General features: G+C 40.7%; 1 protein-coding gene and 1 long non-coding RNA gene across 2 annotated transcripts; both read left to right on the plus strand.

The window, feature by feature from the left end:
- Positions 1 to 3,197: 3,197 nt before the first annotated feature.
- Positions 3,198 to 9,588, plus strand: LOC107079444 (cystatin-like). The gene is made up of 3 exons (XM_015363716.2): positions 3,198 to 3,666; positions 4,185 to 4,301; positions 7,945 to 9,588. Exons 1-3 carry the CDS (start codon positions 3,460 to 3,462, stop codon positions 8,032 to 8,034), a joined length of 414 nt encoding a protein of 137 aa, XP_015219202.2. The 5' UTR covers positions 3,198 to 3,459; the 3' UTR covers positions 8,035 to 9,588.
- Positions 9,589 to 10,171: 583 nt separating this feature from the next.
- Positions 10,172 to 15,928, plus strand: LOC138223150 (uncharacterized). Its single transcript, XR_011181672.1, has 3 exons — positions 10,172 to 10,243; positions 11,371 to 11,458; positions 15,167 to 15,928. It is a non-coding gene; the product is annotated as an uncharacterized lncRNA (long non-coding RNA).
- The last annotated feature ends 11,178 nt before the right edge of the window (positions 15,929 to 27,106 follow it).

Below are 27,106 nucleotides of genomic sequence, written 5' to 3' on the forward strand. Positions count from 1 at the left end.
TCTTAATAGGCAGCCAAGCGTATGATTAGGAGAGGTGGGAATGATGTATCTGACACCCCCTCAGTCAGGCAGCGATTTTTCTTCTGCTTCAGACCTATTGGTCACATTTCAGCTGACACACTTGAGCGAGTTCAGTTCTGAAATCCACAGCTTAGCAAAGGGTTGATAGCAATTACAAATCACATTCCAGTTTTAAGAGATCAAAGCACATTTAAAAACAGAATTCCAATCGAAAATTAAAATCCCTTAGTCTGTGATAAGGAACTGAGCTGGAGTAATGACCAGAGTACACAGTGGACCAGTGGACCAGATAACCCCCTGGGCTGAGAATCCCTTTTAAACTGAGCTTCCCTCTGAACAGACCAATAAAGTTCAAAGAAGATATGAACCATTGCTGTCCCATTATGCATCTGATTTACCTTTTTAAAACCTGGAGAGGGCGCTAACACTCTACTGCTGCTATATTATTCTGAAAATATTGAAGTGAGCTTTCTGTTTGAAATGGATAAATCCATTGCACCAGGGATAACGTGGTAGTGAATCTATTTTAAAGTATGAATGTAGCCTTGTGATACACAAATAAACAATATATGAAGCAGATGATAATTTAAAATAAAATAAATAAGAATTATATTGTGATGTATAAAAAACATTCCACATTCAAAAGTATATCATTCCAGTTCAGTTTATTCGTCATATGCACAAGTGCAATTAAATGCTTATTTGCATGTATGCTCCAATTCAAAGACATTAAAGGAATCACCAGAGGGGAGAAAAGTGAGAAACCAGGATGACTGGTATTCTTAGTGATACTTCCAGGCTTTCTGAGACAGCGAGTTGCAAAAATTTCCACAATAGAGGGGAGTTATACTCCAATGATGGACTGGCTGACTTGATCACCCCCTGTAATGCCTTCCAGTCACACTATGAGCTGCTGCCAAACCCCACTGTAATCCTTCATGTGAGCACACTCTCAATAGCGCACTTGTAAAATGTGGTAAGGACGTTTGAAGATAGACCAAATTTTTTTGACTGTCTGAGGAAGTTAAGGTGCCTTCTTTGTAGATCCAGTTACATGCTGGGACCATGTTAAATCATTAGTAACAAAGGTACCCAGGAAGTTGAAGCTGCTAACCATCTCTACAGCCATCCCATTGATGTGAATAGGGTGGTGGTCCCTACCCTGTTTTTTTAAATCCATGACCAGCTCTTTGTTTTGCTGACGTTGAGGGAGAGATTATTGTCAAGGTACTGCTCTACCAGGTTTCTGACCTCATCCCTGTAGGCTGTCTCATCATTTTTGCTGATTCGCCCAATGATGGTAGTGTCTGTCCACACAGTCGTCGAGACTGCACACTCTTAACATGCCTGAAAGTTGTCCTTTGTGGATCTTGAAGTGGTTGTATGTTTGCAGGGAGTATGAGAGGATGGCATGGTATTCCATATTAATTAAACCCAACACGTACACCCAGTGAGCTCTACTTCTTCACTAGTTGTACTGCTCTGTTATAATCTCTGCCCATTCCTTCCCATTGCTCTGTAGTTTCTTTTGTGGGCATGTGTGTTTATGTCTAGTGGAAGCTGAATGTTCTCAGCACAGAGGTTTTCAATATCTGTTCCATTTTCCTCCTACATTCCAAAGACAAATTGGCTAAATTGATTTGTTTTTCTAAATTTCCCTGTCTGGGGTGTAGTCCAGTCTGGTGCCCTGGCTCTGCCAGATTAGGCTCTGACTCACCACAACCCATCATAAGGGTCTTCTTATGTATTTGGCTGTGCTTTATCGGCTCTCTGTCAGTCTTTGCTATTGAAAGAGATGTCAGCATGCTATGGTCTTCATGCAAAAAGCTGGTAGTTTGTCATTATATATACTTCAAGGAATTTGATAACCTGTGCTGTCTTTATTATTTATTAATTGTGTGGATATTTCTGTTGCAATGCAGAGTTTCTGCAGGGTGTGGGAGACTCATCAGACGTGGCTTCAATCAGGACCCAAAGTACAAGATCCAAGTCTGTTTCAGGGTTTTTAACAGAAATACAGGATGAAAGTGCTGGTTGGGTCTCACTTGAATCACGTCAAAATTAAACTTACTAGATACAGTACATTTAATAAAACTTTGCATTTTGAAGTCTGTAAAGTGCATTCGTTAAGGCGTGCTGTCTGCACCTTGCAAATATCTGTCCGTCTGCATTTAACTGCCTTTCATGAGCCTTTCTAACAATAAAAAGCTGCAACTGGGGTGCTGAATGTTATGCTTCAGCACTAGCATGAAATATTAGATTGACTGCCCAAACCGCGTAGCTGTCTCCCACTGCAGAATTAATCAACGCCAGGCACACAAGCCAGAAAGCTCCGAATGAGTCTGAAAAACAGGTCTGTAAGTAAAATGGAGATCAGTGCTCAAGAAGGTGGTACAGGAGGTGATCGTCAGGAAACTTTTGTCTGGGGTTTTGTCCAGCCTGTTCCAGCCTTGCCAGCACCTATATCACCCTACAACTCACAGCTGGCAGTCCAATGAAGCTCAGCAGTTGTGAGCTTGGCCAGTACCTGGATGGGAGACCTCCTGGGAAAGCTAAGGTTGCTTCTGGAAGAGGTATTAGTGGGGCCAGTAGGGGGCGCTCACCCTGTGGTCTGCATGGGTCTTGATGCCCCAGTATAGTGTTGGGGACACTATAATGAAAAAAGGTGCCATCTTCTAGATAAGATGTAAAACTGAAGTCCTGACTTAACATAGCCATTAAAAATCTTCAGGGCATTTCTTGAGAACAGCAGTGGTGTTTCCCCAGTGCCCTGGTCAGATTTCCCCCTGGCCTTTACCAATCATGGCCTCCTAATAATCCCCATCTCTGAATTGGCTTTATCACTGTTCTCCCTACTGGTAGCTGGGGTGTGGTGAGCGTACTGGTGTACTTTGGCTGCCATTGCATCATCTAGATGGGGGCTACACATTGGTGGTGGTGGAGGGGAGTCCCCATTAACTATAACGTGCTTTGAGTGCAGTGTCCACAAAAGTGCTATATAAGTGTAAGCAATTATTGTTGTCACAACAGAATTCACTATTGTCTAGGCTCCCCCAGACCAGCGAGTAGCTGTGATCAACTCCTGGCAGAGGCTGAGCAGAGCGCCACCCATCACACATGACCTACGCAAAGGACAAAACGCAAACAGAAAATGTTTGATTAGCAAGATAAAAACAGAGTGCCACGCATCAGATAACTTCTTAGTCACACAGCTTGGTGACAGACTGAACTGAAAGCTTATTTAAAAGGATCTAATGGTCTGAGAACAGTAAATTTGATAATAGAAGTGTGGAATGTGCTGTTTTATCAACTCCTCCTTCTGATTTGAATAGGAAGAATAAACACTGTAGCCTTATACCAGCTTCCTAGCTGTACTCTGGCCAGGCCCATATAAACGCCCAGTCTTCAGTGTCACTCCAGAGTCAAGAGCAATAGAAGATGACAAGCCAGTGGCAACTCTTCTGTGTTCTCCTCTCCTCAGCTCTCCTAATCATGTCGTCAGCACCTGCAGCAGCTCTAGAAGATGCTGATCCCAACAACCCAGAAGTCCAAGACTCTGCTGCCTTTGCCCTGGAATCATTTAATTACTTCAACAAGGACCCCTACCTCTACAAAATAACCACTTTCGAGTCCGTGAAACAGATGGTAAGTACTTTTTTAAACTGAGGTGCACCTGAAAACTGCTTATGATGTTTCATGAAACATTCTAGATGGTATTTTTGATTTTCTAAGTCAGGCTTTGACTACGTTATCTTCTTAGGAAGCAAATCTCCCTCTTCAAAACCAAAACCTGCCAAGTCAGTAAAAATTATATTCGAAGCCAGAAAGAACTATAACTTCTAAAGCGTAACTTCTGACGGTATTTGTTTTTGCTCAGCTGTGGCAGCACAGCTCTTCAAAATCTATTTATTTAATGGTTTTGCTTGTTTGCAGATTTCAGCTGACCAAAGAAATCAGTGTCATAGATGCAGAAGAAAGCACTAATTTAATACAGTGCATTATCACATCAGGCAGCACATTTAAATACATTATTATGAAGCTAGGTGGACAGTTTAAAAATTCTTGCCATAAAAGCTGAAATAATGTTACTATTTTGCTTAAAGACATGGCACCCTGCCATGCACAGTCCATGACCCTGTTACATATCTCCACATGTGTCTCAGGCTGTGGGTGGAATGCGGTATGAGATGGATGTCCTGGTGAAGAGATCACAGTGTAAAAAAGGGGAGGAAACAGGCATGGACTCATGCGAATTCTTCACCTCACCTGAAGATGCTAAGGTAAAATTCGTTTTCAGTTGTTTTTCCACTTTCTTGCAGTTCCAATCCCAGTGCAGTGAAAATGGCCGCTTGGGGCTCTCATATTGGACAGGCTTGATGTCTGTCCAGGGTGTGGGAGATGTCAAGGGCAGCCAGATTGGCTTGACAAGGAGTTGTTATTTGTTCTTGCGCAGAATATTAGACTTTAGACTGTTGGCGGTTTTCCAGTGTGATAGTCAATATCAAAGCCTTTCTTTACTTTGTAAATCACCTGGACTCTCTGGAGTCACATGATCTCATAAATGTTTTACCCCACATGATGCAAACAAACTCATCTGTGTATAATGAACAGTGTCTGCATATGAAACAACATATTGACTTTTTAGTTTGAAGCTACTTTTCTCCCTTTTTTCTTAAGGTTTTTAGCATTCATGAATAATTTGGATTGCTTAAATCTGGAGTGCCAATTCTCTTCTTTCTCCTGAACGGCACTGCCAGTGCCAAGTTGCTTAACTCATTGCTGTGGCAAGCATGCCATCATGGGTGGGACAAAGACTGAGCACACTTGCCCTTGAAATGCCTGCAGTTGTGCTGCCAGACACAGTGCCGTAGAGAAGAGTGGGGGAACTGCTTGGAGGAGTAATGCAGCTCTTTGCTGACGACACATTCAGCTCACAGGCACCCTGGGAACTCAAGTGCACCCAAATCAGGAAGCACTTGGCAAAAAGCACACAACAGCCCAGGGAATCCTGGGTACAGCTGCCTTATGGCGTAGCTTGCAGTACATTTAATATGGTGTGTTGCTGGACAACCGCTTCAGGATAAACCTGTGTTTCTTTTCAGAACACTGAAATTTAGATCAGTAGATAAAGGGTTTTTATGCCCACACCGTAGCAAGCACCTATCTCTTGAGTGGTCTTTCTGAGCTTTTATCAGTCATCAAACTCAGATTCTACTTCTGAGAAAGAAAAAATGTAGGAAAGTTAGGTCATGGTTTTGTCTCATGCACTGCACAATCTTTTAGACTTACACACCCTGAACTTCTTCCACGTATAAACAAGCACTTTTATCAGCACAGTCATGGGTGCCTTTGGGCAGAAAAAGCTGCTCTGAATACAGCTCATTGGAATAACAAGAATGAGTCTGCAACTAGAAGTGGTGCTTGAAGACTCTGAACAGACACCTGTGTGAACAACCTAGTGAACAAACTGCTCTGACTGCGTTTGTGGAGAGCCAGATTCTATTAACTCACACACTGTCTTAGGTTTTAGATTTCTGCCTATAGCATGTTTGTTTTGGTAACTCTATGCAAATAAGGATCAAGTCATCTGAATTTTGAAATTGTGTGTAGAAGGAAAACCAATGCGACTTAAAAACATGACTTACAACACATAATTTGGTCTGGCAGGCCGTAAATGTGCATATTTCCTGCAAATAGTTTTCCTAAATATACAGGTACCTGCAAGAATAAAGGAAACAGTTGAGGGAAACAAATGAGGGATACAAAGTGTATAGAAAGCAGGTGCTTTCACACAGGTGTGATATCTGATTTCATTAAGCAATTAGCACCCCATCATTGTATTGGACAGGCTATGTTGCCCATTATTTTGGCTACCATGTCTGAGAAGAAAACATCTCAGTGACTTTGAGAGGTGATTGTTGGGGCACATTTGGCAGGAGTTTCTGTGACGAAGACTGCTCAACTTGCTGATGTTTCACAAGGAACAGTGCCTAAGGCCATATTGACATGGAAGTCTGAGGGAAAGACGTCAGCAACTAGGGGAAATTGTGCATGCCCCTCAACTGGTTCAAGATGTGAGGAAAAACAGACAAGCAACTCTGAATCGGCTCACCTCTAATGTCAATCTAAGGTGTGAAGTTTCATCAAGTACAATCCCTCGAGAACTTAACATAGACAGATAGAATGGTCAGGTTACTGTGCATAAGATCCTTATTACACCTTAAAGTACAGTTCTGTGAGTACTCTGTGAGTAACGTGGTGCAAAAAACACAGGCATTGGTCTCTTGACCAGTGGGAAAGAGTCGCATGGTCAAATGAGTCTTCCTTCACCCTGTTCTCAACAAGTGGCCGAGTACATGCGGGGAGCACGCCAAAAAAACCCTACAGACTTGGGTCTCGTTTCCCACAGTGAAGGGTTCTGGTGGCTCTGTAACGGTGTGGGGTTCATTTTCCTGACATGGTTTAGGTCCATTCAGCCTGTTAGAGGGCAAGCAAAATGCCAATAAATAGAAAGCCACTCTGAGGGGCATTGTGGTTCATAGTTCATCTTGTGGTTGAAGCATTTCTAACCTGATGGGAGTGGAATCTTCCAGGATCACAGGGCACGAGTGGTCACTGAATGGCTGGATGAACATGAAAGCGATGTAAACCATATGCCATGGCCATCCCAGTCACCAGATCTCAACCCAGCCGAACACTTCAGGGAGATTCTGGAGAGGCTTGTTTTCCACCACTATCATCAAAGCACCAAATAATGGAATTATTGCGATAACATCTATGTTTCGCTTTGCCCCATTACTGATATCCAGTATGAGTATGAATTTGAATAATCTTTTATATTAAAGTGAACTGAACTGTTGCACTGTTTGAAGTAATTTACCTTAAAATAACAATGTAAGATCTACAGCTTGGTAGGCTATTGTACTCCCAGTTTTAGACAGCTAGAAGGGAAAACCTTACACCTTAGGTATGTTAAGTTAGTTATGTTCAGTGTAGTAACTCTTGTGCTCTAGTCATGCAAAACCAGCAGGTCATTGTCATTACATGTAAGTCATAAATCTGCTTTGTTTTATTGATGAAGAGCTTGTGTTCTAATAACTCCAAAACAAAGAATCCTTTCAGATGTTAGTTATTTTTCCATGACATTCTATGCAGAAAGCTGTGGTAGAACAAAAGAAGAATAAGCAATGTCTTGAAAAGTTTCTCAGACATTTCCTGTGACTTTCTTTGGTTTGTCATATACAAAAAGATATTGTTGGCTTGCAGATGAAGACGTTTCTTAATGACATCTGCCAGAGGCAGATTCTCAAAAACAGAACATACAGCAGTCACTTCTGTACACATTGCAGATTTCATACCTCCAGAGTATGAAAGGAGGTATGAATAAAACCATATTCATTTATTTTGGTCTTTCAAAATAAATGAATATGGTTTTAGTATTAATTTGAATTTTCTTATAATTCTTATATATCATTATAATTCTTTCATCACTTTTTCATAAATTGTTTTTTATTGTTGAGGGAAATGTCTATATGTTGTGAATTCTAATTTTTACTTCAGAAGAGAATTTGGTGTGCTCCCTTGCAACTGCGTTTTTCTGTCATCAGGATGACACTAAAAAGGGAGAATTATATTAAATAAATATGTTTATTCAGAATGAAATGTCCTTTTTCCTTTTATCTGGACTCAAACGCTGTGAATCTCAGCTTGCATTTTATAAGTAATGTCTGTGGGTTTACTAGGTGCACAAAAGGGGATAATATTCAGCAAGTGCTTTACAAGAGCTTGATCTACTCCTACAAGCATTGTTTAGTCCACTGAAACAAGGAGCCAAAATATAGTACAAGACTAAGAAAAGGAAGTGAGGTCTGGGTGCTGGACAGAATCATGCCTGATGTCTTTATGTCTTTATGTCTTTTGCAGGTGTTCAGGTGTCATTTTGTGGTCTTGAATGTCCCCTGGAAGAATCAGAAGGTGCTGATTAAGAGTGAATGCACCCCTGTGCAGAAGTGAATCTCAAGAGTTCTCTAATTGCAATTATCTGCACAAATCTGGATTAATCTCCACTTAATTCCAATTAATTCTGGATTAATCTCCACTTAATTCCAATCAGTACTAAATACAGTACTGCATGCTCTCCAAACTGGGATTCACAGGCAGCCAGAAGCTGATGTTTGGAAGAAGGCTTTACCTGCTTTGAGTCTTAACATTTTAATGAATTGGTGAATGACATTGGTGCCATTGATATTGGGTTTACTAATTCTGGTGTTTAACTGTATGATAGAACAGTGCAGAGTGTAATCATTCATAGCTGTTGTCATTTTCTCAACTCTTCATTCTGTAATCAAATGAAACCTAAGTAAAAAAAAATAAAGAAAAGTAATTCCTGTAAAACAAAAAAAACAACAACAACAAATACTTTACTGTATGTTTGTGGTGACAGGAGGCTCAGCAGAGACAAGATAAACACAGAGCCAGGTATAAAACAGGGCTTCAGGACCAGTGGTTCACAAAAGGACATTAAATGGACTGAGTGCTCTTCTTTTTTACTTTAAGGTTTCTCACCTAGCATAGGATTTCACTTGGCACACCCTAGTTCATGTTTGACAGTGATCAGGACGTATCCTGTTCCTTGTCTATATTTCAGATTGCTTTATGGGCAGTGTATGAAGTTCTATTTCTCCATTCCCACAGGAGTCAGTGGTTTTGATCTTTGTTCACCCATGTGTATCTCGATTGACAAAGAGCAACATTGCTCCATCTCCAGCCATGGTATAGCTTTAATAAGATGACTAGTGATAGTCCGTATGTTTTCAAATTTCTAACATAAAGTTCAGTTTTTTGTTCATCGATATGTTTGATGAATTCCGATACTTCTGATGAGAGGACAGTAGCAGGACAGTACCTGTGAGTCGATCACAGGACACACACCCACCCTGGACAAGAAACCAGTCCATCACAGGGCTTGGAGCAGAACTGCATCCTGGGCAGGACGTTGTTTGTCTATATTTGTATAAAATAAAAAAGAATCAGTCATACTTTCTGGAGGCTCAAGCTAAATAGGAGATGCACGAAAACGATAACACACACTCAAGCCAATGTTTATTTCAAGTATAGGAAGGAAACATGCCTGTATATTGTATATGAGCTCAAAGTTTCTTGTTGGTCCTAGACACAAACCACTAGATGGCTCCATTTGGCTAAAATATAACCATAATGATGAAACTACATGAGGAAAAGACATAAAGCACTTAGAATATTGTGGATATTTGCCTGGTGTGTGCATATTACCTAAACATATCATAAAACATCACAGTTGAAGAGTGGACATCAGGGTGTTATCAGTCATGTCTAGCTGCCTGGGTGAGAATGCAGCTCTAAATGAAATGAAACCCAGCACAGCCTGTGATGCTGTGTGGAGTTCTGTAGCACAAAAACATGCCCCATATTCCACAAATACTTACTGTATGAAATGCCACTACATTTCAGGTTAAAGAAAGTTAAGGGATTTAGCAGAATTAATGTCTAAATAAACAATAAAGGACAATTGTACTGTCCCTCTCCTTTCATTGTTGTGATGTTTATGTTTGGAAACTGCAGCTGACTTTGTCATGAGCTGTTCTGAGGAACTGAGGAAATTTGCCCAACTCTGGTTGATAGCTGCTGCCTGTGGGCTTTCTCTATCCCTACAAGAAAGAAATGTCACTGGAAACAGCAATACAAACATAGAGGGCTGGTATGAATGGTTTCTCATTTATTTTCCAGTAATTAACCAGCGATAATCTAGCTGAGAACAAGATAGGCAGAAGTGACTGTCTACGTTTAGCTCACAGTGTTCATTACTGAGCTGTAGGCTTGGAGAGGTTTCATGATGGGAAAAAATATTAACAGAGAGGTGCTGCACTGCCTTCATTTTGGCATAATTTGGGGTGGAGGGTTTAGTTCCAAAAGAAAGTCATGATGACTTCAGGAATTGTAGGGTAGCTGCCGTTGAAAGCACAGGTGAGTCATCAAGGGGAGGAGTCGTTTCATTCAGGAGAGTCACATTCTTCGGATTCTCACAAGGAAATCATGGAATTGGCTGCACTTGGTGACTTCAGCTCCCTATAAGATCGGTTCCTGTGGATGAGCCCTTCTATGAACCCTCAAGATTTTATGAAGAAGAAAGCATAGTAGGATAACATTGAGAGCAGCCTTGGTCATTTTCTGGGTTGGGATGCTGGTAAGTAAGAAGATGGTTAGTGAGTGCACCTGGCCAACTGGAATTGACAGAGAGGTTATTGCCATAGCTACAGTATCTAGGCAGATGGTTATGGGTTCTGGAAATGTATAAGGTTATAGTTCAAGTGGAAACCCCGTGGCTATGCTACCCAAAATAAAAGGGGGGCTGTTAGTGATGATAGTAACAAAATAATCAGGAAAATGAACTAGAATTTATCCAGGAGGTTACCAACAACATTCCCAATATTAGAACCTGAAAAGTCTTCTGTTCCTTTTCAGGGAGGAAACAGTGTAATCTCAATGGAGAAGGATGTTTTTTCTCCTCTCTAATGGAGATTAGAATAGGCCATCCAGCAGTATTGTACCAATGGGCAAACTGGTGCTCACAACTGTGCTGGTAGTTGGATATTGAGGAAAAGGCAGGGTTTTGGCACAGCTAGCTATGCTTCCTGAGAATTCGCTTGCTCTCTCACTGAGCAGTGAAGTGGTGAGCTCTTGTTACTGTGTGAGGGTTCAAAACTCTTGTTGGGAAGGAAGGGAACAAATGTCAATGGTGTCAGCAATTTCTTCCAGTCCAGAATAAGGTGTGGAATGGCCACATGTGAGCCCCTGGGTAGGCATTGATGTTGACTCAGATCCAGTACATTTTAACACTGCATCTATCCAGCACAGGTGTATGCTGTTATGTCCATCCAGTTGAACTTTCACACAGCACCCCTTCAGTGAGCTAAATCTCAGAAAAAGGTATCTGGGTAAAGAATGGGGAAAAAGTCTTAACATTACTGGACTGTTTATTCTTGATTCACATTTCATTTCCTTTCTTTTTTCCAAGCCAGTGTTTGCATAGTATTGTATGGTATTTGTACTGTTAAGGCCACCATGTGCAGTTCTTTTTTTCCCAAATGATCCTCTTAAATGTGGTGGGGGTGGAGAGAGGAACAACTTAGTTGTCTTCCAGCAATTAATTTTTAATTAAGCCATTTGAGGGGGAAAATAGTTTCCCAAAATAGTGTTTTGAAAAAGCATTGTGTAATCCTCTTTAGTTGTGCTTGTGTTGGGATTTATTTTAATGGAGGTTGAGATGATGGAGAATCACTTGAAGTCTATTTTTTTTCCAAAATACTTAAGACTCAAAGCACAACCAGAACTGCCTGGCATCCTCATTGCTCCAGAAATACTCTTGTCTGTTTGAAGGATCTCTGCTGGATATGACCAGGTAGGTAAATTTTAAAGAACTGAATAAATTTGCATAGCTTCTCTTGTTTGAGCTCTGTAGAGTATTTTGTCTGGGGGAGGGGGCAGAGTAATGCATGAATCCTTGAAGAATGACTTCATCTCTGTAATGCTATTATCTGTCAGGCTGCTGCATCTCTATGGAGGAACTACTGTGTGCTGGCAAAGGGGGCTGGGTGAGAAGATGACAAGGGGTTACAGAAGAGGGGTGGCTGGGGTCTTTAACTTTAATAAACTGCACTGAGGCAGTTTGGAAAGGCCTTTGATTTTTGTTTAACAAGCACCCTAACCTTTAATGTATCGCAATATTTAGAAGTCTTAGGTTAAGAGTTCAAGTAGGTAGCTGTGTAGGCTACAAAGAAACAAGTAAAGGCTTATTCCATACTGAAAAAGGAAAGAAGAAAGGAAAACGTTTTGGTTGTGGAGCCTTCTTCATGTGTGAGACTTGCACCCGAAGAAAGCTCCACAGTTGAAACATTTCTCTTTTCAGCATGGAATAAGGTAAAGATTCTCTAGTTTGATTCCTTCCTGTTTGCAAAAAGCAAGAAAGGGCATATCTCAAGATAACACTAGAGGAAAGCACTAACACTTGTGGTCACATTTTGGGGATTTCAAAAGCAAGGCGAACTGTGGACCCTTCACTCGAATTGCTTTACAGGTAACAGGGACTCCCCTCCACCACCCCCCAGTGTGTAGCAGTGCAGAAAAAAGCTTAAACTGGATCAGTTACTGCCATAAGACTAGGAAACATGCAGGTAGCACTTTGCAGTCTCTTTTTTTTTTTCTGCTATCCCTCTGACCCACTCAAATTTCCAGGTTCCCCAGCCCCTAATTACTTATTCTTTTTATAGTAGCTTTCTGGACATTCCAATCAAAATGCTTTACAGGTAACCGACACCACTGTGTAGCTCCACCTGGGTGATGTAGGAGCATGACTAATAAAGCTAATTCTTAAATTGCATAGATGGGGGGTTATTAGGAGGCTATGAATGAAGGTCAGGGGGGAGGTTTGGCTGGGACACTGAGGTTACACTCCTACTCTTTTTGAGAAACTCCCTGTGAAATATTTTATTATTGCAGAGTCAGGACCTCGATTTTACGTCTCATGTGAAAGACTGCGCCTGTTTACAGTATAGTGTCCCCGTCACTATATTGGGGCATTAGGGCCCACATGGGCTGCAGGCCCCACTAACATGTCTTTGAGCAGCAACCTTAGTTTTTCCCCAAGAGGTCTCCCATCCAGCTACTGACCAGGCTCACACCTGCTTAGCTTCAGTGGGTTGCCAGTTGAGTTGCAGTGATATGGCTGCTGGCTAGAAGAATTAAATGATCTCCTTGTTAGCAATATCTCTAGTCTTATGACTTTATTTTAGTACATGCCAGAAGTACACACTTCAACTCTGGGTGTGAATCTTGACAGGTTTGGTTACCTGTTCATTTAAAAACATCTCGCAACAATCATATTGGAGACCGTGCTTTGATTCTGGTCTTAACAAAGGCCAGCTCTCCTTTAAAATCTCCTTTGCATTCAATGTGCAGTCATGTAAAGAACTGGAATCCATTATGGTTTACACGGAAAATGAATAAAGCAAAAATGTATTGACCTTCAGTTTGTATAACTGAGTAAAAGGAAATCTGGTGGTTGCTGAAAAGCAAGGGGAAACTGATACAGTGGAAAATAGCCACACAGGTGTTTTCTGTTTTTTTTTCGTAGAGCATTTTCTCTGCTGTGCTGGTCTGCTTGCCATGTAACCAGCTATCCTTGAGCTCCCATTGCAGGGCAGGCGGGGGTGGCTCCTCCATATATGTGGCATTTGTACTGTAACGTTCTTGGGCTTGTGCCCTCACTGCTCCCACCCCAGTTTGTCCCTCTCTGGATGGCCTTGAACCCAGGTCTCCGGTGTCCCTCAACAGGGAACTTGCAGGCTGAGCTAAAGGAGACCCAGGTAGCCAACTTCCCTGCTATGTGCAGGGGAGGGTGCTGACATCGCTGTGCTGCAACTGGCTCATACAACCTGTAGGTCATGCGTTCACTACAGTACCATTTCAAACTATCCTGTGCCCTATTAGAAACTTGATCGTAGAGCACGTCATCCTACAAGCTCTCTCTGATCACTCTAAATGGGCAAGGCCTGTATTAGTCCTAGTTTGTGCCACCCGCCCCCCGAGCCTGTGGCACCAATTTTGATCAACTGGAGAGAGTTTTCGTGTGGACGGGGAAGTGCAGCATTTCGAAATGACCAAAACTTCTTGTGAATACAAAAAAAGGAGGCTCTTAAAAGAGTGGGCACTCCAAAAACAGGCTCATCCTTAAAATACATTGCCTCAGAATCATGTTTAGTTGGTAAGGATGGTAAACTGCCAACATAGTCATCAAATTACTGATTCAGCTAGCAACTTTGCTCCGTCACAAGCAACGGTGGATGTAGAAGGTTCTTCTTCCAAGGATAGCATTAGCAGCAACCGTCTTGGCCAAAACACTCACCAGCCGCAAATGTGATAAGCTAAGGAAAATTTGAATGATCTCTGTAAGTGGCTGACAACAATTAACCAAGGAGCTGGAGACATTTTGATACAGTCAGCTCAATTGTCTGTGCGTCATAGTTGGACAAATGGGGAGAAACTGGAGAGGCCATGGCTCATCCATTCAGTTAGCAAGGATATTACTTGCTTTTGTTGTAGACTTTTTGGTGTCGGTAAGAGAATCAGCTCTGGCAAAAGACAGTGTCAAATATTAAGGGGGGGGAAATGTCAAACATCTTGAGCGCTCACAAAGTTCAATGAGCGAGTAGAATGTTCTTCGTAAATAGGAAGAGCTGGACACAAGGTTGGTGTCTCAAAACACCGTAGATGAGCAAAATCAATGGAAAAGATTAGCCAGGACAATCCATTAGCAAGTTTTGTGACGTTTGGTAAGCCTAGTAAAAGTAATGGCCATGCAAAATTATAGCATTCCATGGTGGCACAGATGGACAGAGCATAATGGCAATTTCCTGAAACTTGGGATGATGGGCCTTTTTGATAATGTTATGGCTGAACACATTTAGGAGAGTAACTTTGGTGAATGAATTCAAAAATGGTATCATAGCAATGCTACCATCCAATATTTAGCACAAAACTCTTGATGTTCAAGTCTGCAAAGTACTGCTCTATTTTAGATTGTACCCCTGACATGAGTGGAATCGAACAGATGACTGTGAATCTGTGCTTTGTTACAACACAGGAAAGCAGTGTGAAGATTTGATTTGTTGACTCCAAGTTATTTGAGTAAATCTTCCTCTATTTGAGTTTTCCTCTTGTGGAACCTATATTACTCACTTCTTAAAGTTCTTCTACTTTTCTAGTTCTGGATAAAATGTTTGGCAATATAGCTCTTGAAATATACTTTTGTCTCTTTTGGAAATTGTAATATTGTTTGTTTGTTTTTTTTAGTACAGAGTTCAATTAGGAATGATTTATTAATGCAGAAGTCTGTTTGAAACTTTGTTTGGTCAGGGAGCAGAAATTGAGACATAGCTAGCTCATGGGTGTCCCCTATTCTATGGCGCAGAAAATATACAGTACTTTCCAAATGCAAATGATGCTTGAAAAGAGACATCACATGGAAGTCAATTCTGTTTTATTAAGCTTTAAATCAAACATAAAATGGTGTATAAGAGTCTTAAGATCTGTTTCTTTTGATTTAAAACAGGTGTCGGAAGACAAAGGTATCTTTGGTTGGTGTGGAATAAAGTGCCAAATGGGGTGTTAATTACCAACTGGTATGTTCAACAAGAGGAAGAAGCACTAACTACTGCATATAATGTAACTTTCTGGGACAGGCTCTAGCTGCCCCGGCAGCCCTGTATTGGATTGGGTAGAAAATCAATGGATGGAATGGAAAGAGGATTAAAACAACTTTGAATAAAATACGAAAGAGCAGTGCAGCTTCCCTGGGCAGGTCAAGATCCCTGCAGTGCAGCTCCCTGCTGTTCCTGTGCAGTAAATGCAGCAGGTCAAGATCCCTGCAGTGCAGCTCCCTGCTGTTCCTGTGCAGTAAATGCAGCAGGTCAAGATCCCTGCAGTGCAGCTCCCTGCTGTTCCTGTGCAGTAAATGCAGCAAGTCAAGTCTCCTCTATTTTTCTATTAGTTGTGTGCCAATGATTAGGTCAAAACTGATTCAATGTTTGTCTATTGCTTTCTTTGTCCTGTCTTATTGTTATCAGTTGATTTTGTTGATGGTCTTCTTGTGTGGGTGTGGAGTTCTGGCTGGTAGTCTGTTCATTCTAGTTGTGTGACCAAACCATGGAGGTCTGAAGCTAAGAGATGGGGATGCATGTCTTTCAATGATAAACCTTAGCTATGCTGGAGGATTAACACAACTGTTTAGAGTCACCAGTTTAACACAACTTAAAAATACATTAAATTTAAAATTGCTGCCTATCGGTAATAAACAGTGCGATTAATCTCATGACGTACCTCAAAACGCCACAAGGTGGCAGACAAACCTATGCAATAATAAATCTCTCCGGGCAGTGGACTGTAATATTCTCTTCCGCAGTATTAACTGCACCTTTTTTATACATTACATTCAAAATACAGTGTATTCAAAGTCTTGAAAAATGAATAAGGAATATCTTCCATAACTTTTCTTTAGTGGAAATTATTTTATCTTTCCTGGGGGGGGGGGGATAAATCGTCAAAATCTGAAAAATGTATCTTCACTCGAAGAGTTTTGCCGCTCTAGCTTTATCGCAATGTTCCGAAGAAAGAAAAATAGAGCTCGAAGAGTGAAATTCTTCTAAACGTTATTTCATGGGAATGTTAATTTAATATGCTCCATTATTGCCTGAATTAGGCACAAGGTAAGAACAGCACTTGGTGAAAACATCGTCTTTATTACACAAACCTAGAGCCGAATATTCCACGGTTTTAGTTTTTGTGCCTTAATTTACAGTCCCTATATTCTGAATACAATTGCGGATGATCTTCTAGACGACATGCAAATTATGAAATAGGAGCATGGCCGTGGGCGGTCATATCCTGTAATCATGGTGGCAATGAACAGTGACAAAATTAAAAACGTCAGTCAGCAAAATATTTTTACTACAATTAAGCTACTTTGTTTTAGATTAGTTGTAACGTGAAACGGTGACCCAAGATTTGCCAACAAATACGTTTTGCGTAGGCATTTTTCCTATTAGCCGCATCTCAAGACTTGCAGTAAGTAGAAAGGTGCTAATTAGTGCAGTGTCTCAAAATAGGTAATACAAGATGCTGACCAGGGGCTACTGTGGCCCTTGAGTTTAAAACTATTTCTACAGGTTCATGAACTACACCAGAATCTAGATCCTTTATATAAATTGCAAAGAGCAGTGGTCCTCGTACAGATCCCTGTGGTACTCCACTAATTATATCACCTCCGTTTGAGCCTTCAGCTCTTACCTGTACACGGACTGAGTCACTCGTGACCAGGTACATCAGATAAACAGGCACATGCGCTGTCTGAATGTTCCTGTAAATGCCTCATTTTTCTACTTTTCCTTCAAGCTTGTTCTTGTATAGTTGACTGGTGTGGCACAATGCCCTCTGCCGTGTGGAGATGTCAGTGAGTCGTGTGTTTATTGTCCTGTCAAACATCGCACAGATCCCACTGTTCTGTGACGTGGGCTGAGAATGAAAAGTGGTGGAAGAATGGCAGCGAACTATTAGTATTCTGCTACTATCTAATGCACAAGAAACTAAAAACACCATAAATAAATAACAAGTATCTGCTGTTGTTCCTGCATTATTATTTCATGTTAATTACAGTTATAAAACTGAAAGCTTTCCAAAGCTTGATACTTGACATGCACAACCAGTTTTTCATATGGAGTTAGACTGGTTAATACATGACCTTTCTTCCATCTATTTTCACAGCAATCAGTGGTTTAAGGTCTTTCTCCATCTACAAAGCTCTAATGAGTCTGTGATCTTGATAAATATGTTGAGTTCCTGGTTCTCAAATACTGTGCAGCTAGGAATAACACCAATTTGTTAAATGAAGAATAGCAAGGTCAATTTAAAATCAATAAAAATGTGTTCCTGATAAAGCTTGAAAGAATATGTATGAGAACACAACATTATGGACATTAGAATTGTAAGTGGAAACAATACACCTAAAATGTACACTAATTTAATAGACAAGCAATTGCCACATGACTCAGAAATTCTGGACTGTAGTTTTCCATTTCCTTACAAAGGGCTACATGACAATTTTTGTCATTTGATTTTCCCAGTTGGTAGAAAAAAACTCAAAATGGAGCTTTTCTTAGTTGAGAAACCACTTGGAAACAGTCAGCTTGTATAATGAACCAGTTAAGAAATGTTAAAGCAAATGAGAAATTACAGCAGCACTGAAAGTAAACAGAACAGTGTGAGTGTTTATGTAACATGAAATCAAACTATAATCCAGTAAAGCACAATAGACTCATTATGAGAGAGGGTTGGAAAGGTTAAGGCATTAAAAGCTCTCATTTTTCTTTACCGGTTTTAAAGAGTTTCAGTCCCCCATTGAACCGAACGGGAGACTGAAAAGTGTTTGGAGGCTAAATTGTTGTGGAAATAGCTAGCAGGCCTTCAGTTCCCCACAAAACGGGCGGATCAGTGGCATTAACCACAAGTCCCTTGATGGTCCCATTTCACAAGAGCAATTTGTCATCCCCAGCTGCTCAAGAGTCCCTTACAGCTGCAGTTCCAGTCCTGCACAGGGAGAGTTTGCCTGTCCAAACCATTCATTTTGGATGCTCTGCTCCATGGTGCCCTACAGGACACTCATTGTTGATTGGAAGAACATTGTGCCTCCCAGTCATGTCACTGTAAGCTTGCGGTTGTAGGACTTACTCAAAGACAGCTGACTAATGCTTCCCTTTACCCCCGTCACTCTCCTCTTAGTGTGTGCTGACTCTCTGGGGTTCACAGTCACAGCTGTGCGTCCTGACCCCGGGCTGGAGCCAGAGATGTCCAAGCCTGCGCTCTGAGAGACCATGACTGACCACTTGACTATCAGCCTTGTGTCTTTTATCCATAACATACCTGGGTAGTCATGGAATGAAGAGCAATTAAGTCCATAATTGAATCAATTTAACAAATAGAGTAAATCAAAGCAGAAGACCATTTGAATCTCCGAGACAATTTCACTGAAATGGATCAATGTCAACATACTACCTATTTGTGAAAGGAGTTCATATTCTGATTTTTCAGACAGTCGTATGTAGTTAATTTCTACTAGTAGTGCAGGGCATTTTTGTTATAAAATTTGGGTGGTGCACTTTACCTTTTAATCGAGCTACTTTAAAAAAAAAAAGGAAATGTTTTTTAACCTATGTTGAAACACATTTTGTCTTGGTAACATCTGATATAACACATATGAATTGGAAAAAAAATGGAGCAATTAAGAGCCATTTTAAAGACAAGAACTCATAACACTGTTAACAGGCAGGTACATCAGTGTGAACTAAAAACAACCTGCAAAATACATCTATACGTGGCTCAGCACAATAGACACTAATGATCATATGAGCAATTACAGGTCATCAAATACCTCCTTATGTTTCTATTACATTTACACTTTCATCCAAAGAGACTTACACATTAGATCCAGTCAAGATGCAAGGGGTACAGATAACAGGACAGCACAATGACTGGCAAAGAGACTAGAAAACATTGCTTGGGATGAGTAAAATACAAATTGCCAAAAAAGGCAGTTTTTCTTTCTCAACGCTTCCATGATGGCGAAATGAGAATGGTGAACAACTTAATTTTTTTAAATGAAAAATAATCACTCGGGCAGTGCAATGGTTACCATTGTTTGCTGTGCTGGAGCCCTGGGTTCAATTCTGGATCCAGGGTGCTATCAGCTTGGGGTTTGTATGTTTCCCCTGTGTTTCCTCCAAGTGCTCCAGTTTGCTCCATCAAGCCCTAGAGCATAGGGGTAGGCCAATTGGCTTCTGGGAAATTTGGCCTTGGTGTGTGTGTGCGTGTCCGTGTGTCTTCCAGGGAGTATTCTCCCTTGTGTCTGTTGCTTACTGGATTAGACTCCAGTTCCCCTGTATTGGGAGAAATGGTTAGAAAATGGATGGGTGATTCTCTGCATTTGTATAGAGCTTTCCTTCCCAAACTACTTGACATAACGAACATCAGAACCCCCACAAAGAAGAGGAGTTAATTGAATCAAGGGGTGGGGCTTATTGTGTCAAACTAACGTGCAAGGACACGTTCACAGTTCTTTTTATTTTGTTTCAAACATCAAAACAATCTTGAGTGAAATCTGTTCAGCCTTCTCATACACTTAATTTGTGCCATAAAACTCATACCACAAGACAAATATAATAAACTACAGCAACAACAGAGCTTCTCCATGTATAATGATCCATGAAGATTTTATTAGCCCTGACACAGAGGTTACTGGTACTGACTTTAAAGTACAAACATGACAATGTTTTTAGTCAATTTCCTTACCCTTGCAGAATTATTCATTTACACAATAACTTGGGCTATACTTACTTGGATACGACCCAGTACAATGTATCAAAGCATTTATTCATAATTCCATCAAAACCAAGGAAACATAAAAAAGAATACTCTTCCTTCATGATCTACTACAGTATGTTACTACAGGTCTCAAGAGACCCTCCCCCCCCCGGCCCAGTGAGGCTCAGGGTTAATTGTGAGGCCATTTATTTTCTGAATTGTTCTGAACGCAGGCATGCAATGGTTTGATGATCTTTACTTTTCACTTTACGTTTGTCATCTATTGCCAGGTCAAAGAAAGCCAGTGGGAGTCAGAATTCTTGAAGTATTAAAGGGCAGTTGGTCTGCTGGGTTGTCACCAGCAATCATCGGGTGTCTAACGAGGATGCCATTTTGTCAGAAGCTGTTGCAAAGGTTCGCTTCTGCTGTCCTCAGACAGAGAGATAACAAAGCTCATCTGGTAACCTTAACCTTGAGTCTTCCATTGTTGTCTGCGTAGCACATTGGACAGGAGTGGACTGTCTTCAAGTGAACATTAGCTCCCCAGCACTTCTCTAAGAACGTCTTCATTCTGTGCAGAACAGATTCTACGTTAACCGTTGTCCCGATGACAAAGACTCAGCTTTGGGCAGGTTAACTGCAATCTACAGATATGCCCTACAGTATTGCAGATAAGAATGTGTGTAAGCAGTGATTGTTCAGGCATATGATCTTTGAACTTTCATTTGTGTACCCAAGGTCTAATGAAAAGGCCTTGGCTATATTAATGAGCATGGTTAGAATACTGCATGCTTGTAGCCATTGATAGAAATTAAACATGGAGCAGAGAATTGATCTCAAACAGGTTATTGTTAGTGGTTTCATAATAAACTGTTTCAGGGTTTGAAGGACACTGGCTTTGTTTGTAAAATAACACCATAGTCTATAAAGCAGGCAGCTGAAAATCAATAACTCGGCAGCGAGCACGGCTCCCTGAAAAGATGATCTGGACTGCTATACTTTCGTACAGTGATGAATAAATGTTCATGCAGGTTTGGTAAAATAAATCTTGCCAATGACAACTGTTTAATTATTTATATCTACTTTGTCAGCTTAGAATAAAAATCCCAACTTCCGAGAAATGAGACCTTGCAGCAACAGTCTTTCAATGGAGGTATGAGGGCCAAACAAACTATGAAATGTCTTTCATTTTCAGAAATATCATTGGTTGCTAAAGAACCTTTGAAGACAAAGTGAGTGGAATGATTTCAGGCATCTATTTATACCAAGGTGAAAAAAGAGAACATTCTTTAGAATTCCTAGACACTGTAAGTCATTGAAAGCTAAGGCAAAACGTACCAAAAACCATAGTTTGCCTGAAATCATAAGAGCTTGCAGGTGACAGGGCAAAGACATTGTGATATTTCTGTTTGTTAGGGAGCTCTGGAGAGGTGCTCTGAGCTGGTGCTGTCCTGGTTTTGGCTAACAGCTGGCTTCTCCATTGGGCCAAGGGATAAGAACAAGTGGGGACTGGTGAAGGAGAAGGTACAACCAACAGAGACAAGCAGGGAGGACAATGAGGGTACAGGGGGAGATGGGGGATTGTAATCAGGAGAAGTTGCAATGATATCCAATGACCTACAATGAGCGGTGAGGAAGGACAGCCATGTCGAATTGCACATGAGCACAGATAGGCAAGGATGAGTCAGAAGTGCAAGATCTGCATTGGAGAACTGAGGCAAAGGAAACGAAAGAATATCATCATGAACAAGGCTGCAGTCTTCTCTCCGAGCATCCAGATGTCACATCTACATTAGAACGGTATCTGAGATTTAGGTGTGTTGTCTGCCTTATTTACTTCCACCCTTCTGTTGCTAGCCAAAACCCATATATAATAATGTATCACATAAATGTGTTGTTTTTTTTATTTGAAGAAACCTCCGTGCATTCTGGTAGCAACTGTGTGGCATAAAAGCAGCAAACTCAAAAAGTGAGCAAGCCTAGATTCCATGGGTGTGGATGTGCCAGTTCTCAGAGTTTGTAATGAGAACACAATAGGCCACATTTTTGCATCAGTGCCAGTGTGCTATATTTATGTCTCTCTGCTGTTAATGGTACAAAGCTAGTGAGAAAGGCACATAACTCTGCAGCCAGATCTCCTTTCAGAATGCTTGTTTCGAGTTCGCAGCTTCAGCCTGAAGATATCCATTCAGTGATCAGCGTTAAGTTAACCTGGAGTGCAATGCCTAGCAGAGTTGAAAAAGAACAAATGTGCTGGGTGGGTATCTATGAAGAAATAAAAAAACATGACAAAACCATTGATTCCTGAAGATGTGGTTCATCCACTAACAAACAAACTTAAGACTAGTTTAAAAAACAGTTATTGGCATACTAATCCTGCATGAAACTGGCCTTGAAAGGATTTATTCATGGGAAATTATTATATTATTTTTGACAAAAAAAACAGCCCATCTGGGATGCCTTCAGTGCTTCAAACATTTGCAATGACTCACAGGAGTGTTTAGTCATTCGTTAAACATTTACACGTTTAACCATTGCAACAATAGCACAGACCAAGAGATCCTGAAATAGTGCTGTTCCAACTTTATGATGTAATTGCAATTGCTGATGCTTTTATTTAAACCGCAATATTTAGCACGGTTATTGATATTTTTACCGACTGGTGAACTCCTGGGTTTATTCAAGCCATGGTGATTTTCTTTTTGTTTATGGATTTTAAAAGGAAAAATGCACTTTTGAAATCTTTTGGGCTCACCCTTCTCTGGTGCTCTGCTACTCTCTGGTATATTAAAAATACATGGCAGAACATTCAGACACATCCAGTTCTCTGCCATCTTCTGCCACTGCTTTTTCAGCAGGTCTCGATTGTTTCTAGTCAACCTTTGAAACAGTACTATTTCCCTGGTCTGATGATCTTCTTGGCGTGAGAGACATTATACAATATAACCCCAGTGTCCGTTGCTGGGTTACCACAAGCTATGATTGAAATTTTGGGAGGAAGGTTAGATCCTAACCTTGCATACTTCTGCTAGCCTGCATGTGTGAGTCTCGTACCTGGGACTTGCTTGAGAATATCTCTTACACTCCCTCCCATCTTGCAGCAATCCTTGTGAGAGCGAGGGGGTTTTGGGAAGCTTCAGACAGACTGCCATTCCCCTACATAGCTGAGCCTTGCCAAATACTTTATACATATCTGTTTCTCTCTCACATTTATTAGGATCTAACTGAGCTACAGCAATATAGTTTAGTGGGCAGCTGAAGTCGTGGGAGAGCCGTAGACCTCGCCTGCGTAAAACCCCCAAATCCTCTTTCATTTGCTCACTTTAAAAAAAAAAAAAATCATTGGTTTAATTAAGCCATCAAGACCCTGGGTCATACAAGAACTAGGAGGTGCCGTACCTCTTGATAACAAATGTTGCCATCAGCTCTCTATCTGACTCTCTCTTTCCATGACTGAGAACCTGCTTTCTGACAACCTGCACCTAACCCTTCCTTTAATTTCCTATTTGCATAGAAATCCAACAGCACAAATCTCACAGGCTAGTTCGGAACTAAACTGCTACTTGAAGTGACAATGCATTGATTAAACGTTACCTGTGAGTTTAAATGTGTGGATGTGTCCAATATCTTGACATTCAAGAAGGTCTTTCTGGTATCTGGTTTAGACAGGTGAATCACTGTTTTAATATAGTCTTGATGGTGCCTGCTTCTCCTGATTGCATAACCTTCATGGCACTTCTGAGGCCCCAGTTTTCACATTGCTCTCCTGCCTTCAGCTACATTCCCAGAGACACCTTTGCTCGAAAGTAATGCATACTGTTGCTATGCTGGTGTGTTTGCTTTGACACATCCTTCTTTGGCTGGGCCACTGTGAGTCTGCCTTCACAGTAAATGTCACGTCTGCTGCAGTCACAGTGTCTTTCTGCCAGAAGTCATTATGAGAAGCAGGCTGGCATCTTCCTGTCGATCTCCCATCGAACCTGCACCCCAGAGTATGAGCTTTGAAAAAATGACATGAAATATGAAAAGAAAATGGGCACCCTGAGACACAGCTAAGCACGTTTTCTGTTGTTTGGCCTCTGGACATTACAGAGATAGTTCATGTGAACCAGGTTTAGCAAAATTGTTTTTTTTTCTAAAAAGATACAACTAAACGATTCCCCCTGACTCCCAAGAGCCCATCCTCCCTCTGTATTTGTCCTCGCTTCAACAGCATATTAACATTGTGATGGAAAGACTTTGAAAGAATATTAAGTAATTTTCTGATTACTTGTGCAATACCACATACTGTTTAAGACAGAAATATTTCTGAAACCTGGATGGAAAATATCACTATGCTTATGGTATCAAATCTAGAATATTAAGGTAGTGTATTCTGACTTGTTGCATGTTGACTTGATACATACTTTATGCAAATCATCTCTATAACTGCATTGGGACCAGCATACACAGAATGTTTATCTTGACCCTTAGTCCCCTTTTGCACTGTTGTGTGCGAATAGATTTGATATCCACTGAGACAATTGTTCTGCTGTGCCTCACTTTCAAGGTAAGCAAAATTCCCAAGGGCAAGCTTCATAAATACAGCAAGAGACAGTAGATAAAACACATCATATAAATACAGTATTACCAGCAGCAGTTAGGAATATAGTTGACAGCCTAGTTCAAGACAATGACCAATTCAATAGTTTGACGCAATATACTAAATATGCCAAGCACTGAGTGCTTGTACAGAAATGTATTTCAATATTTAACATAACCCTCTGGTTATTTACACTGGAAGATAGAGGGCATATCTTGATGAATGGCAGTTGCTACAGCCAAGTTCTCAGACACGAATATTATTTTAAGTACTAACATTTACCTTGAAGCTTTAGCATTACCTACCACTTAATCCATGTGAAGGACTGGAATAGTTTTAAGCATTAGGTTAAATCTAAGAGTGGGATACAGTAGCTTCTCTGGACAGTAAATGATTTTTTATCTTTCCAGCAAATAGTTCATGGGTGCTAGCATATTGCAATAAAAAGATAGAATCTTGCCTTTTTCACACATGCAGAAAAGTCAGAATGTCCAAAATAATGCTGAGAATGAAAATCACATGACTCTCAGCAATATATTACAATCAACAATCCTTCTCCAAGGTCTATCTGCATACCTGGACTCATACTTTCCAATGAAAAAATCAGAGATAAAGGCTTCTAAAGAGCAGTGGAAGGCCTTCCAGTGTTTTGAAAATGATTCACTGATTTCTGTAAGCACAAAGCAAGCTCTTCTATGGAATGAAGTTAATAGTAAATGCTAGAAGGGGATATGGAGTGGATCTTCTTGCACTCTTATGAAAAATAATCATGAAAAACACAGTACTAGAATTTGAATGTATATCAATGATTCTAATTATTAGAATAATAATTAGAATTTTATCCTAATAATCGATCAGTTGGAATTAGAGCCAGACTTGATCCCACTGTATTTTGATTGATATTGTGTACTTCCCAAAGAATGGGAGTTACCAGCTGGGTCATCATGATTCCACCATGACACCGCAGAATTGAAACACTACCATGTTAGAATCAGGTATGATCTTTCTGAGCATTAACACAACTCTGGCAGCGCTGGCACTTGAACCTGACCAGTCTCTGGACAGACTGCTGTGGGATGTCCCTCCTATCTTCCTGTGTAAAAAACCCTTGGCCGGCTGGTAACGGCTGTTACCAGGACTGGTGGTGGCATTGATAAATTATTCCCATGGGTCTTCCAAATTGACTTTTTTTTTTTTAAGAGTGAAGGCGGGACATGCAAGATCTGAAGTTAAGCCATTGTAACATTAGCACTATGTGGTCCTGCTGGACGCTTCCTAATTGGCCTAATTGGGTGGAAGAATGAACTTAAATATTATCAGGTCCACAGAAGGCAGCGATTTAATAGTGCAGTTGGCAATCTTCAGGTCACACATGCTGGTCTTCTTCATGCTAATAGAAAGCGAAGGGTTTTCTGCTGATATGATTATTTCTTCTGGGCATTTCTGAGCTGAAGAAAGTTGTCTTATCACAGTTGTTGCCTGTCCCAGCGATGTTCTGATTAAGCAAATCAGCAAGATATCAACCTTGTTTTCCTGAAACTGTGCCATTGCACATTGTGAACAGAGTGTGCATTAAAATGTGTCTTCTAGGATGTGGCCTGTCCCACATAGGCCTCACACTGGGTCCTCGGTTTCTCTGCGCTAGTCCGCTGTTGTTGAAGTAGAACATCTCATTCTCTGGGCAACGTCACTCACAGACAGGCCACCTTCAATCATGCTGATAGTAACCAGGAAACACTTCCACCCAAATACCAAACACTAACCACCTGAACGTTTTATGAAACTGTGTGTGAGCCGAGTATTTTGTTCAACAATAGGAACAATACTACTCAAACATAAACAGTGTTATGGTGACCTACAGAGAAGGTAGGTGTAAATCCTACACAGACATTCACTGACTTGTCCTTATTTGAGATTTTGCCACAACTAAACAGAGAATGACACTTAGTAACTAATGAGTGGTTGCAGAGTACATTAAGACAGTCAATTATTCCAATGTGGTCAGAGCCAAAGAGCTAAAAACCCTGTAGATCTACGGCCCTGGTTCAGCCCACCTAGAAAAACAATCAGAATTCAATTAATTTAATTAAGTTAATATGCTGTTTATGTGGCCAATACAGTGGTGTATTTGTTAGTTTTTGCTGCTTTGCACAGCTGGGGCCCTGGGTTCAACTCTGTGCCTGGTGTGTTGTCTGTGTGGAGTTTGTATGCTCTCCCTGTGTTTGTGTGGGTTTCCTTTGGGTGCTCCCACAGTTTCCTCCCACAGTCCAAAGACATGCTGGTATGTTAATTGGCTTCTGGGAAAATTGGTTCTGATTTGAGCGCGTGTGTCCGCCTGTACCCCGCCTTTCACTTTTTCAATCCACTTTTTGTGGATTTCTAAATCCACAGTTTGAAGTTTTGAAGTTTGAAGAGACAACTATTGAGAAAGTATAAGGTGTTTATTTATTTAGATACATCTTTTATTTTAATCTCCTAGAGCCCACAGAAAACTATTTAAAATGCAAACAGAATATTAGGAAATATAGATAAAAGTGTACATTTTAAATCAAGGGAAGT

The sequence above is a fragment of the Lepisosteus oculatus genome, chromosome 15, assembly GCF_040954835.1.
Source record: "Lepisosteus oculatus isolate fLepOcu1 chromosome 15, fLepOcu1.hap2, whole genome shotgun sequence".
Lineage (NCBI taxonomy): Eukaryota > Metazoa > Chordata > Actinopteri > Semionotiformes > Lepisosteidae > Lepisosteus > Lepisosteus oculatus.

Coding starts and splice junctions, on each gene's coding strand:
- LOC107079444 (XM_015363716.2), top strand. CDS start 3,460: ATGACAAGCCAGTGGCAACTCTTCTGTGTTCTCCTCTCCTCAGCTCTC. Junction 3,667..4,184: donor TCGAGTCCGTGAAACAGATG/GTAAGTACTTTT, acceptor CATGTGTCTCAG/GCTGTGGGTGGAATGCGGTA. Junction 4,302..7,944: donor CCTCACCTGAAGATGCTAAG/GTAAAATTCGTT, acceptor TGTCTTTTGCAG/GTGTTCAGGTGTCATTTTGT.